Source organism: Ammospiza caudacuta, chromosome 6, assembly GCF_027887145.1.
Source record: "Ammospiza caudacuta isolate bAmmCau1 chromosome 6, bAmmCau1.pri, whole genome shotgun sequence".
In the NCBI taxonomy this organism is placed as follows: Eukaryota; Metazoa; Chordata; class Aves; order Passeriformes; family Passerellidae; genus Ammospiza; species Ammospiza caudacuta.
Genome location: NC_080598.1, coordinates 21,239,026 through 21,251,539, shown reverse-complemented (window position 1 = coordinate 21,251,539; position 12,514 = coordinate 21,239,026). Strand labels below are relative to the sequence as shown.

General features: G+C 48.7%; 1 protein-coding gene across 3 annotated transcripts in view; it reads left to right on the top strand.

The window, feature by feature from the left end:
- The window catches only part of CD151 (CD151 molecule (Raph blood group)), a 31,974-nt gene extending 25,896 nt beyond the window's left edge, over window positions 1-6,078 (top strand). For all 3 annotated transcript variants that reach the window (XM_058806195.1, XM_058806197.1, XM_058806196.1), the window contains exons 6-9: window positions 1,093-1,197; window positions 2,050-2,205; window positions 3,092-3,178; window positions 3,935-6,078. In XM_058806195.1, the coding sequence (XP_058662178.1) occupies window positions 1,093-1,197; window positions 2,050-2,205; window positions 3,092-3,178; window positions 3,935-3,994 (408 nt within the window). In that variant the 3' untranslated portion in view covers window positions 3,995-6,078. The remainder of the gene's footprint in view (window positions 1-1,092; window positions 1,198-2,049; window positions 2,206-3,091; window positions 3,179-3,934) is intronic.
- The last annotated feature ends 6,436 nt before the right edge of the window (window positions 6,079-12,514 follow it).

The window sequence follows — 12,514 nt, the reverse complement described above, 5'->3', positions numbered from 1 at the left end:
AGGTGTTGTCCCCATCTGACACCTGGGATTGGAGAAAGCAGTGTTTCAAAGGGAGAATAAACTCCAGACTGTATTATGCACAGTTTACTATAACCAGATGTTTGACCTCTCATTTATTACTTACTATGTAGAATAAAAGGTATATAAAGAGGTTGCTCAGCTGTTTATTCCATTGACCCCATCTAAAATGCATGTTGGCATTGTGTATATTGGTTTATATAGGAAACTTGGAATTTCAGAGGTGTTGGACTAAAGCAGTGTTGCTGCATGACCAGTATGAAAAAAAAAAAGAAAAAAAAAAAGAGATGCAACCAGGATAACAAAAAAAAAAAAAAAGGATGTGGCTCTCTGGCACTTCTTGGCTGTCACCAAAGGGTGAGAAGAATTCAGCTAGATTAAAAGAGTCTCCATGGGAATAAGTGTTTGAATCCAATCACTTGAACATGCCAGTGGTTTATGATTATACTTTCAGAAATTCTGCTCTTGCAAAATCAGACTTTGTCTCTCTATTATCAGGAAGGCCTTGCAGTGATTTTTGCAATCACACACTTAATTCCCTCCTGTGGCATCCTTTTTCAAGATGATACAAGAGCTGTTTGGTCTATGTGGCTTTAGTCCATCATGCCAAGGACTCCTGATTTCTTCCTGTTCCTGGACAGAGTGATTTGTATTTTTCACAAAAATAGAGTTTTTAGTATTTTTTTACAGTCTTTAGAGGGAGAAGACTGCACATGGTCTCACAGGCATATTTATGTTTAAGCAGGCACACTTTTGTATTCCCTTTCACTGCAAGCATGTCTTGGCAATCTTGCACATTCAAGGTGAGAAGCCAGGTGGGATTGTGTAACACAGGTTGCAGTTTGATCCCAAAGCACCTCTCTGCAGTTATTAAAACAGAGGTCTGATCTGTATTCATTTGGAAATAAGCCTGTCCAGTCCAGCCTTGGAGGATGATCTTGAAGGAAGCTGTAGCTTCCACTAGGTTCTCCATCCTCCTCTTGGGGCAAAAGCAATAGAATGTATGCAGGGCTTTGGGTCATTCTGAGGAGTGAGTTTTCCTTGTGATTTGATCCCATTTGTCTCTCCATTCAGCTGAGCTTGGAGCTGAAACAAAATCTGAAGAACACCATGACCCAGAAGTACCGGAGGGAGGGAGAGGAGAGTGTGACCAGTGCAGTGGACAAGCTGCAGCAGGAGGTGGGTGGCTCTGGAGGCTAAGAGGATTAATGCAACTTCAGGGCTTAAAACCAAGCACACAAAAGGCATCTCTTGATGTCCAACCTGCAGATATTTCTTCTGTAAGCTGAGTGTATGTTCTGATTCAAGACAAAATTGGGTGAAGTACAAGGCCTGAGCCGTACAACTGGCAGAATTGCATGGTGTGATCACTGAATTGCATGACCAGTAGCACTGGGGAAATGATATCTGAACTGCTCCCAGTGAACTGGAGCTGCCAAGTCACTCTGACAGCTGCTTCTACTTTCCCAGTTCAAAGCTTTGGAGAAATTGCTGACATTTTTCATTAAGCTTTTCAGTACCCTAGAGAGCAAGATGTAATGAAAGGAGAACTCTTCTGCCACTGTTGCTTGCTGTGCCTGGCTCAGGGGTGGTTCAGGTTAGGGCTGCCACAGTTCTGACAGGTTTTCCCACAGAAAAGACCCTTGTGCATAGGCATTTTCAAAGCACAGGGACTGCTCTTTGCATAGTGCCATAGCAGGTGCATTTGTGATGGTAACTGGTAATTAAACTTATCCTGTTGCCATCATTAACATGCAGTTATGAGCTGAGGCAGCTGCAGGTGCACTCTGGTTACAGTTCGTCCCAGCAGTAAACAAAAGTCACAGCTGCTGAAGGATGGATGAACTTGATATTTAAAGGGCCTTTTGGGGAACTCCTAATAATTATAAAAAAGTCACTAATAATTATAAAAAAAACCCCAAACCCATGAAATAGCTAAAGGAGGGTGAGGCCCAGGGCTTGATGTGGGAGGCTGGAGGAGAAAAAGGTTGCAGTGCTTGCAGGCTCAGCCTTTGCTCTGTGTGTGTGCAGTTCAAGTGCTGTGGGAGCAACAACTACACGGACTGGGCCGACAGCCTATGGATCAAATCTCCAGAGGCCAGTGGGAGGAAGGTCCCAGACAGCTGCTGTAAGACCATCACTGACCTGTGTGGCAGAAGAGACCATCCTTCCAACATCTACAAGGAGGTGAGAGCAGAAGGGCTTCAGAGCCACCTGCCACAAAGTGTGTGAAGGAGGTGGGCAGGGAGTGATGGTGTTGGGTTATTACTGCAAACTGTCAGTAGGCTTCAAGGTCAGTAACATTGCTTGGAATGTAGAATTCACTTCTTTAGCTATGTGTTCAGCTCTGTAGACTGCTATTTAATATGTTGAAATAGAGGAAAATAATTATTTTTGTACATCAATTATGGGGGGAAGCAGGAAAGGTTGTTAGTTCTGATAAGTGATTTGGATGCAAGTCCTACATTTGGCACAGCTTCCTGTGGTTGGAATTACTCCATGAGGTGCAAATGGAGATACTTCTAGTCCTTGATTGACAGTTGCAAGGCAGAGTCAGACAGAGCCTGGCTTTCCAGGTTCATACCAAAACTCAATAACTAAACTGTAATAAATAGCAGTGGGAAGAATTTACTCTTAAAAGGCTTGAGTTATGTTAGGGTTGTTGGTTCTGGATGCACTTAGCAGCATTTCCTTGGCCTTTTGGCCTCACAGGAATAAACATCCCCTCCAGGCAGGAGCTAGGCAGTGAGTGAGTGAATCTTTCTCCACATACCTGAGAGAAGAATGACACTGTGTGTGATGTGGTCAGTTTTTCTACATTTCCCCTGCACTGCCAGCAGCCACCTTGGGTTTGTTCAGAGGTTCCTGAGCCAGCTGGTCCTGAGCAATACCAGGCATGATGCAGTTCACAGTTCACATCATCTGCTTAGCTTTTCCAGAGATATTGGGGGAAGAGATGGCTCACAGATACCACTTTTTGAAGTGCTGCTTTTGAGAGTTGCAAACATTGGATTAAAATGGAGAAGTGGTTAAAATGAAGCTGATTTTCCATGTTCCCCCTTTCACCCTGCAGAGTGGTTGCATTACCAAGCTGGAAAACTTCATTCAAGAGCATCTGAAAATTATTGGGGCAGTGGGCATCAGCATTGCTTGTGTGCAGGTAAAAAGGGCTGAGGGGAGTTTTGGGGTGCTGGGCAGAAGTTGAAGGATCTCCTGAGCTGAGAGATGGAAATAAAGATGTTTTATTGCTCTCCCCTGCCTGGCAAGAAGTTGCCAGGTACTTCGGGGACCCGAGGATTCACCAGTCCAAAGCAAAAGCCTTTGTGCCAGTCTGGTGGATTCCCTGCAGGTGCCTCATCCAGCAGGGCCAGGAAGGAGTTGTTCTCCGGGGCTGTGGGAGGCCATGGCTCGGCAGCTCGAGGAAGCCCTCCCGTGGCTGTGTCCCATAACTGCCTGCCCTGCAGCAGGGACCTTCCCACCCGGGATCCTAAGGATTATCTCGAGTTATCCAGAACTTTTCCTTCAGCTGTGTCATGTTGAAGAACAGCCCTGTGGGTCTGATTTGCAAGAGGGTGACGAATGAAGGTGTAGAATGTGAATGTCTTGCACTCGCATTTTAAGAGGGGATGGCAGAGGATATTCTTTTTCCATGATGCAGATGTGTCTGGGAGTTCCTCATCTTCCATTTTGTTCTGGCAAGCAGCCAAATTACACCCCAGGAAGCTACTGGTGGTTAATTACAAGGATTAGCACAGATTGTTTTTTTCCTGCTGCTTATTGCAAGCTGGAGTGTGTTATCCCCAGGCAGGAGCTGGCTGACACTGGTGTGGGTCTGAACTGTTAATTTGCAAGTTGCTGACTTTACTGCATCCATTCTGTGGTTTTCATGTATTTCTTTCTTCCCTTTACACTGTAGATCTTTGGGATGATTTTCACCTGCTGCTTGTACAAGAGTTTAAAGTCAGAACCATATTAATAGCTGTGAGAGCTCTGTTGCTCCCCCTCTGCCACTTCCCTTAGCACCTGCCAAACCTGACCACTCTTCACCACCACCACCACCACCAAAGTGTCTGTAACTTGAGGACTGGGCTCTGCAATTGAATGCCTTTAGAACCATGCACTGCCTTAGCTGCCCCTCTGGGGAAAGTCACCCTCCTTACCGTGTACAAGGCAGCTGCGAGTTCAGCAGCTCCTCTTCAGTGTCAAGAAACAAAAAAGCTGTGGATCTTCTGCTAGAAGCTTTAGCACAACAGTCCCTTGATATAACTACAAAGCAAGATTTATCCTAGGCTGTTTCCCTTGAGGCTTCTCCCGAGCCAACATGAAGCTATTAGGATGCTGTACAAGAATCATGGTTTGCTCTCCTGAGAAGTGGCCCACAGGCACTGACTCTGAGGACAGATGATGGTTCTGCACTGAGCTGGAGCCAGAGCTGAGCTTCTCATACATGGAAGATTTCTCTCTCTCCCTCCCTCCTCCCAAGTGTGCACCAATGTCCTAACACAGCTGTTCTCCACCAGAGAGGATGCCTGCCTGCTTACTGGGGGCAGGAGCTACGTGCCCAGCCGACTGGGAGCACAGTTGGGGCAGCTGAAATCTGGCTGTGACACTCACGTTGCCAAGATGTTGTGGGTGCCTTAGGATTTCTCAGCAATTCTTCCTTCTCTTCCTTGAAGCCTCCTCCAACACAGTGCCATTAGGAGCCACAAGAGGCCTTTTGCTTCCCAGCAGTTCTGGAGCAAAGATGACGGACTGCCTTTTTTTGGGTCTAGTCTGTCTTATTGACTGGTTTCCAGCATGATTGAGGACTCTTATTTCCACCTCCCTATCCCCTGATGAGGTTTGGTGAAGAACTGGTCTTTTTGTGAGGCTGCCATATCTTGCTACCCCTTGGCCTGCTCAGTTAGTGGAAGTACCTTTTTCATCTGTTACATGTTGAGATGTTCCCTTAGTTTGATTTTTCTGACTGAAACCTCCAGGTTTACCTCCCTTGGCAGGAAATGGATATACACCAATGCTTTTCAGCTTCCAAATAGCTTGTTAATTAGCTGAGGGGTTTCTGGCTTTGTCTGGAAGCTCACTTTACTGGTTATTGCCAAGAAAGTCAGGAGAGTCAGTTCCAACCAGTTGCCCCAGTGTATTTGGTAATTTGGTAGTGCTGGCTTAGCTGTTTGCTGCTAAGGAATAGGTTTTAATTAAATATTGTCTCTGCACTGGGGTCCTGGATACACACAGAACACAGACATTGCCATGGACTTGGTGCCAGCAGGATTATAGCCTGAATTCACAGGATCCTGTGTTCCTCCTGTCATGTTCCCTCCTTCCTGGTATGCCTGTTACACTCATGAAGCAGCAGAAAGGGGAGTTTGGTGTTTCTGAGCACTGAAGACAAGCTCATACCTTCATAAGTAAATTTCTTCCCTCTTCTGGCCTTTTAGCAGTGCTGGCTGAGCCCCTGGCAGCAGACAGTCAACATAAGCAGAATCATCCAGACCAGTAAAGGGTCTTGCAGCATCGTGGGGGTTTTGGTTCACAGAGCAGAAATCGTGGACTGGCACTAAAGGGTGACTCTTGAAATTCAGGGCAGGTCAATCTGAAATCCTCCATTATCAGTCCTGTGAAATAATCCTCAACTAATGCAGAAAGAGAGTGGAGGAACTGAGGTGTATCCTTGGTTCCACAACAGTAAGAAAGAGAGGAAAGAAATCTAAATTATTCTGTAATGATCTAAAGGAGAAATCTCTAAATTATTTCTTGTTTTATAGTAAAGTTCCTTAACAAGTATTGACTACTAACTAAGAGGAAAATATTGAGCATGTTGCTTGAAGCAATATTTCTGATTTCTTAAATATATCTTCATAGCTGCCTTTGCCCATTCCCTTCAAACACATTGTACAGGGTTGGGAGAGGCCAGGAAGAATGAGACATAAACAGTAAGTTGGCTTGTATCCACTGAGTTGTTTTATACTTTTTCTCTGTGTAACAATATTCATTGCTTTTGGTTTTTTTAACCCAGTTTAAGTTGCTGGCCAATAGAAAAATAAAGCTTATGACTCTGTACTGATTGTGTGTGTCACAACTGAAGGGCTGCCATGAGCCAGGTGAGTTCTCTGGCTTGCTCAGATCCTGCTGCTGAGGAGCCAGCTCCTCGAGAAGATGAATGGAGGGGCCAGGCAGGGAAAGAAGCTGGGGGGAGCCTGCTTCACATCCCTGCCCCTGCCAGCCTGGTTGTGCTGTGGTGTGGGGGGCTGCAGGCTGCTCCCCCCGGAGAGCTCAGCATGCAGAACCTCAGGGGTTGCTCAGGGTCACAGGGGTCATTGGACCCCTGGTAGGGGTTACTTGAGGGCATTTGAGGCTCTGATAATTGATGAAGGGGTCAAATGAGAAGGCAGGGCTTAATTATTATGAGCTGGGGCCTAATAATAGGAGGCGCAGTCTGTTGTAATGGATCAAAACCTGCCAGTGCAGTCTAGGGGAGCCCAAGGCCTCAGGGTCACCCAGTGGCCTGCAGTGTCACCCATCATTTGCCCTCTGTCCTGTCAGGGTAATGACAGGGGTGGTTATTATCTTTATTAATATTTATTATTAATTAGTAGTATTAGTTTATTTTATTAGTGCTGGCAGTGCCCGGTGTCCCGCACGGCCGGGGCCGCCCGGTGCCCGGCCGGTGTCCCGCCGAGTGCCGGCGCTGCCCGGTGCCCGCCGAGTGCCGGCAGTGCCCGGTGTCCCGCAGGGCCGGCAGTGCCCGGTGTCCCGCCGAGTGCCGGCAGTGCCCGGTGTCCCGCAGGGCCGGGACCGCCCGGTGCCCGCCGAGTGCCGGCGGTTCGGCCCCCGCAGTGCGGGCCGCGGCCGCGCGGTGGCGCTGGGCACACGGCGGTGTCCCGGCCCCACGAGGGAGCGCAGGGAGCGGCGCCTCCCGCCCCGGCGGCGGGCCCGGCCCCGGGCTGCGGCACCGCGCTGCCCTCACGGGACAGGCCGACAGCCCCGCCTGGCCTGCGCCCGGCTCTGAGCGGAGATTTCTGCCAAAAACACCCGCAAGCGTGTTTGCCTTGCAGGGGGGACACGGCCGGCCGGCTCGGGAGGGAGCCGGTGCACCGCTGCGGGACTGCTGAGCATTCCTGGGATGCATTGGGTAAGACAGGAATGTGGCTGTGTACATTTATGAGACCTCTTCCCAAGCCCCGCTTCCAGGAGAAGTGAGTTGAAGGTGGAGCACAAACCGAGAAGGAAGGGCTGTCCTGGTCCCCTCTGTGTCCTTAGGAGTGCAGTGTGGCCACAGCCACCCTTTCCCATCCCCAGAGGGAAATTTCTGCAATACTGTCCTGGGTAGTGTCTGGGACGTCTGGAGCTGAGTTTCTAAGCATGAAGCTATTGCTTTAAAGCAATTTTTCTTTCTCTTTGAAAGGGCTTCTGCAGTGTTTGGGATCAAGGTGCAGCTGCCATCCTGCAGCATCCCCACAGCTTCAGGTCTCCTGGGTGCTTCCCCCTCTCTGGAGACAGGAGCACAGGCTTGTTTCCCTTTGGACCTGGAGATTTCAGGTGTGCTAATTGTCCTTTGCAGCAGTTAGCTCAGCTCCTGGGCTGGCCAGGTGGTCAGCACAATTTGCTCAGGAGCAAAGAGGAAAACAGCTGTAGTGGTAAGCAGTTTCTGCAAGGGTCCAGCTTTGGGCACTCACTCTGTTCCTGCTGTTTCAAACAAGATGAGTATTTTATGCTCCCCTGCAAGGCTGCTTTCAACCCTCAACCAGTTCACAGACATGCCCTTTCTTCTCCTGCCATTTAACTGGGGGAATTTTCCCCCTAGGGAGGCCTTGGTGCCCCTTTCTTTTGCCATTTATGAAGCCTCCCTTCAGTGGTGATTGTAATGTCTTGTTTTCCTGATGGGCTGGGACTGAGCATGGCTGCAGCAGTGGCTCAGAGGCTCAGGCACTGATACTCTCCTCCCTGGTGAGACAGGACAAATACAGCCTGCTTGGGAAATGGCAGAGGGGAATGCTCTCTCCTTTCCCAGCTGGCCACGGAGGCAAAAAGGAGCAGATTCATGTGGTGCCTTCAAAGATGACCAATTCCTTGTAGGGAGGGAGTGTAATGCTCTCAAATGAGCTGTAATCACATGAGCAGCAAGGATGCTGATGCCCCCCCAATGCATTCAGTGAGTCATTCCAAGTGCACCACTCTGGGGTTCTGAAGTCCTCTTAATGCTCTGCCAAGGAGGCTGCTCCTCCTGCATGCCAGCATTAACAGAAATGAAACTGCATGGGCTGAGGCCATCAGGATCAGCAGCTTTCCCTCTTCTGATTACAGCTCCTCTCTGCAAAAATGAGCTGCTGAGAGTAAGGCATTTCCAGGCTTCATGTTTCTGTGTAGTGAACTGTGTGGCTGACAAGAGCAGAGCAGTTTTACCCACCCAAAGTGCAGGGACAGCCCTGTGCCCTGGCAGGGCCTGATCCTGCCACCGGCTGCTCTCTCCCAGCACTGGGACAGCAGCAGCCAACCCTGCCCCCCTGCAGTCCCAGATGTGACTTTGATGGCTGTCACATGTGTCCCTGGCAGCCATGGGGGGACCGTGAGGGTCACACTGAGCCCCTTGCACCCCTGGGGTCAGAGGCAACCAAAGCAGGCATTGACACTGGAGTGCAGAGGGGTGCGGGGTGATGATTTATGGCTCTGGCCTTATGTGTGTGTATGTACACCTCTAGATCTCCTGCCATGCTGGAGGATTTCCACTGCCCACAGAAAAACCCTTACAGGTGAGGTTTGTATTTCTTACTTTGCTCAGAAAGGCTGGAGCCCCTTTATCCCAGAAGTCTGACACCAGAAAAATGTGCTTGATCCTTCCAGACTCATCGTTCCCCTTTCCCTCCTCCCGAGTTCCTTCCTGTTTAACAACCTTTTTACCCTCCCAAGCAGTCTTTACTGGCTAGTTGCTTTCCCATGTTGTTTTACATGCTTTGATTCTTTGCTGCCCATTTTGGGATGCAAAATTAAGCAATGATGACCTGAAATGTGAGGCACCAGGCTCAGGTTTTGGACTTCAGCTGCTGTCTTCACTCCTGGAAGATGTCAGCTCAGTTCCCTCCAGACTGAAATAACAGCTAATCTCACTACAAAATGACATCTGCAGGCATGTTCCTCCACACCCAGCTCTTGTGGTTCTTCTCTTGCATGTTATTCCTCTGTTATATACTGAGCACCATCAGGACCTATTTTATATTCACCTAAATTAAATCTTGTCCCATTTAAATGTTCCCAACTGTCTAAGATATCCCAGGCTAATTCACATTTTGTCTTTGTGTTTTCCATCTGTCTTCCATCATTGTTCCACAAACATGATCAACATTATAATTTATTTCCTTTTCCTCCTTCCTCCCTCTCCCACCGCCCTTTTCCAGGTTTTTAATAGTAGCCAGTTAAAGGCTGATGTGCTCTTTCCTCTGCTGAGTGCCTCGTGCTCTGTGGAGGGGCTCATGAATGATTCAGTTGTTTAGGCTCTAGCTGGCAGTCCTGGCAGGATTACTCAAAAGAAACATTTGAGGTTTGTCTACAGTTCCAGATTGAAAAATCCTGAACCCCAAAACAGGGAGCAGAGCCCTACATCATGAAACAGTGAAGAAGGTTGCAAATGTATTAAATACATTTTTCACATATATTTTCCAGTTCACTTACCACCGGTAATGTGACAGGATCAGGCTATTAAAATCATAGTTACAACAAATGTGGGCTCTTGGCCCCCTTTACACCAAAAAACCAACTCTGCCTTCAGGGAGTGAACTGAATTTAAACAGACGTGGGCGAGGAGAGGCAGCATTTCACAAGCAGAGCAGTGCGTTGGTGGGGATGTGGCTACGGCTCTGACTGGAATACTGGCGTTGCGTCCCCTGTCTGCCTGGATGCTTGAGGACACCTCTTGTACCAGGGTTTTGGCAGAGCTCATGACCCCTTTGGTGAGATGAGCAGCTCAGATTGTGCTGGTGCTGGGTGGGAATGGCAGAGCAGACAGCAGTGCAGTAAATGTTCATCCTTCACCTCCTGCATGAGAGCTGAGCTGCTTCTCACCTTTAAGCCCCCCACCATGGCCTGCTCAGCACGATGGACAAATGAATTCCTAGCAGTTTTTTCCTTTTCCTTGTCATCTTAGATTGAAAACTTCCTTTTAGTGCCTGTTCAAGCTGTGCCAAGCTCCACAGAGTCCCAGCTGCAACTGCACCTCTTCAGTTCTGCCTGTAATGTAAGTAACAACAAAAATACATCTCCTAAGGACCCCACAAAACAGCTAAGCTCTGATGGCACTCCTCTTCTAAAACCTTTCTGGTTTAGAATCACTCATTTTTTTCTGGTTTCACATAGCCTGGAGCTCAGAGTAAACTCGATTCTGTTCTTGCAGGCAGAGGTTTCTGGAATGTGGATGCAAATAGCTTCTGCTCTCCATGCACTGCTGCTCTTTTTTCACTGCTTTAGGATTCAGAGTCTTTCTCAGAGACAGGGTCCAAGGATGCTGCTCATCTCCCTGGGAAGGACCAGGTGCTGCCAGCCTGTGGGTTAACTGGCAGCAGGAACTAAGCTGGAGCAGAGAGGGAGTTTGGGGAGACGGAGCCAGTTCCTGTTTCACCTGCTTTGAGCCACTTCAGGGGAACAAGTTCACCATTCTGGTCCAGTTTTTAATACCACTTTTCCCCAGGAACAGGTCTTGGAGGAGGCAGCAAGCCACAGCCCCCTCAGGTGCTCCCACCTGCCCCACACACAGACCCTGCAGGTAGGGGCAGCCTGGCTGACATCACCCTCTGGGCAGGGGTCAGGAGCAATGGGCTGTAATTAAAGCAATTATGGTTTTAATAAGGCATAATTGATCTAATGGCTTTTTTTTCCAGTCTACATCCTGGATAACCTAAAAACCAACCTCTGAGCTTTTTTTGGGGCTTGTAGGAGGCAAACGTTCATCCCTTGTTTCCTCCTAATTAATTCTGTCTCCAGTCCCACTAGAGGTGGCAGGAGATGCCCCGGTTTCTCTTAATGAAGTTGGTTGGTGCCTGAGGGTTATTTAAAGGCTTGAAGCTACTTCTCAGCATCTCTTTGCAGGGCTGGGTCTTCCTTTCTGCTCCTCTAGTCTAGGAGAGGGGCTCTGGCACCAACCATGTGGTGGCAGATGGGAAACCACCATCCTTCCCCCTGGGCCAGCCTGCAGGATGAGCTCTGTGCTGAGAGAGGCCAGAAAGCCTGATGGGCTCAATCTGGGGCTCCTGTTTGCAGCACTGACAGAGCTGAGGCTGGGGAATCATCTGCCAGTGAGGTCAGCCTTAGACCTGGTGCTCCCAGCTCTTGAGTTCTTTGTGGTGGCCCAGATCTTGGTGCGAATGCTTCTTCCCACTGGGAAGCTGGCAGCAGCCCCCTCTCCCTCAGGCCTCCTTGCACCAGCTGCAGGGGCAGCTTGGTGGTGACCCTCTGGAAGGGGCATCTGCCAGAGGCTGGGGATGAGCAGCAGAGGCAGGAGCAGGCATGTGGCACCTGGCCCAGCACCCCGTTCCTGAGCTGTCCCTGATGGTTGCTGAGGAGCACTGCAGCCACACTCGCCTGCCCTCACAGGCAGCTCCCAAAAGCATCTCAGCTCTTTCTACACATCCAGCCCCAGTCATCTGGTGGGATTAAATCCAGCCTCTATTACATCTGCCTAAAAGTTTCCTGGGGACCTGGGGCTCAGCTGCTCCCTGGAGTGGCATCTCATGGTGTCTCAGTAACTCAGGTACCAACATGACTTTAATACAACTTTTTAAAGTATGCATTTGTATCTTGTAAGCCCTTGAGTACAGCAGAGTCCCTTTTATATTGAAATTCAGGATTCTCAATAACATTTTATTATGAGGATTGCTATTTTTGGAATTGCTGTTACTCTGTTATGAGCAAGGCACCTAACATCCTTCAATATGAAATCATTAAGGGCACAGCAGAGTTCATTACAGGGGCATTTCTCTGGATTAAGAACAAATCAATACCACACACTAATATCACAGCCTGCTACCTGACTTTGGTTGCAAATAGCACATCCAGAGGCAGATGCTCTTCTTTTGGCCTCTTGGCTCTTCTTCCAATATGTTACTTACTGTTTTCCCCCAAGCTGTTGTGATGGATTTATAAGCAAACAAAATCCAAAGGTTGTTTTTTCTTGAGCTACCTGAATATTGTAGTTTTTAAAATAAAGAAGAAAGAAATAACCAGCTTAAGTTTGTGATATTGCAATAACCTCATATGCAATATGATTTCCCTGCTTCTGGAACTTGGCTGAGGGAGCTGAGGTTGTTTTGCCTGGAGAAAAGGAGCCTCAGGGGTGATCTTAACACTCTCCACAGCTGCCTGGAAGGAGGTGGTAGCCAGGTAGGGGTTGGTCTCTTCTCCCAGGCAACCAGCAACAGGACAAGAGGACACAGTCTGAAGCTGTGCCAGGGGAGATTCAGGTTGGACAAAGGGAGGAATTTCTTCACAGAAGGTGACAGACACTGGATTG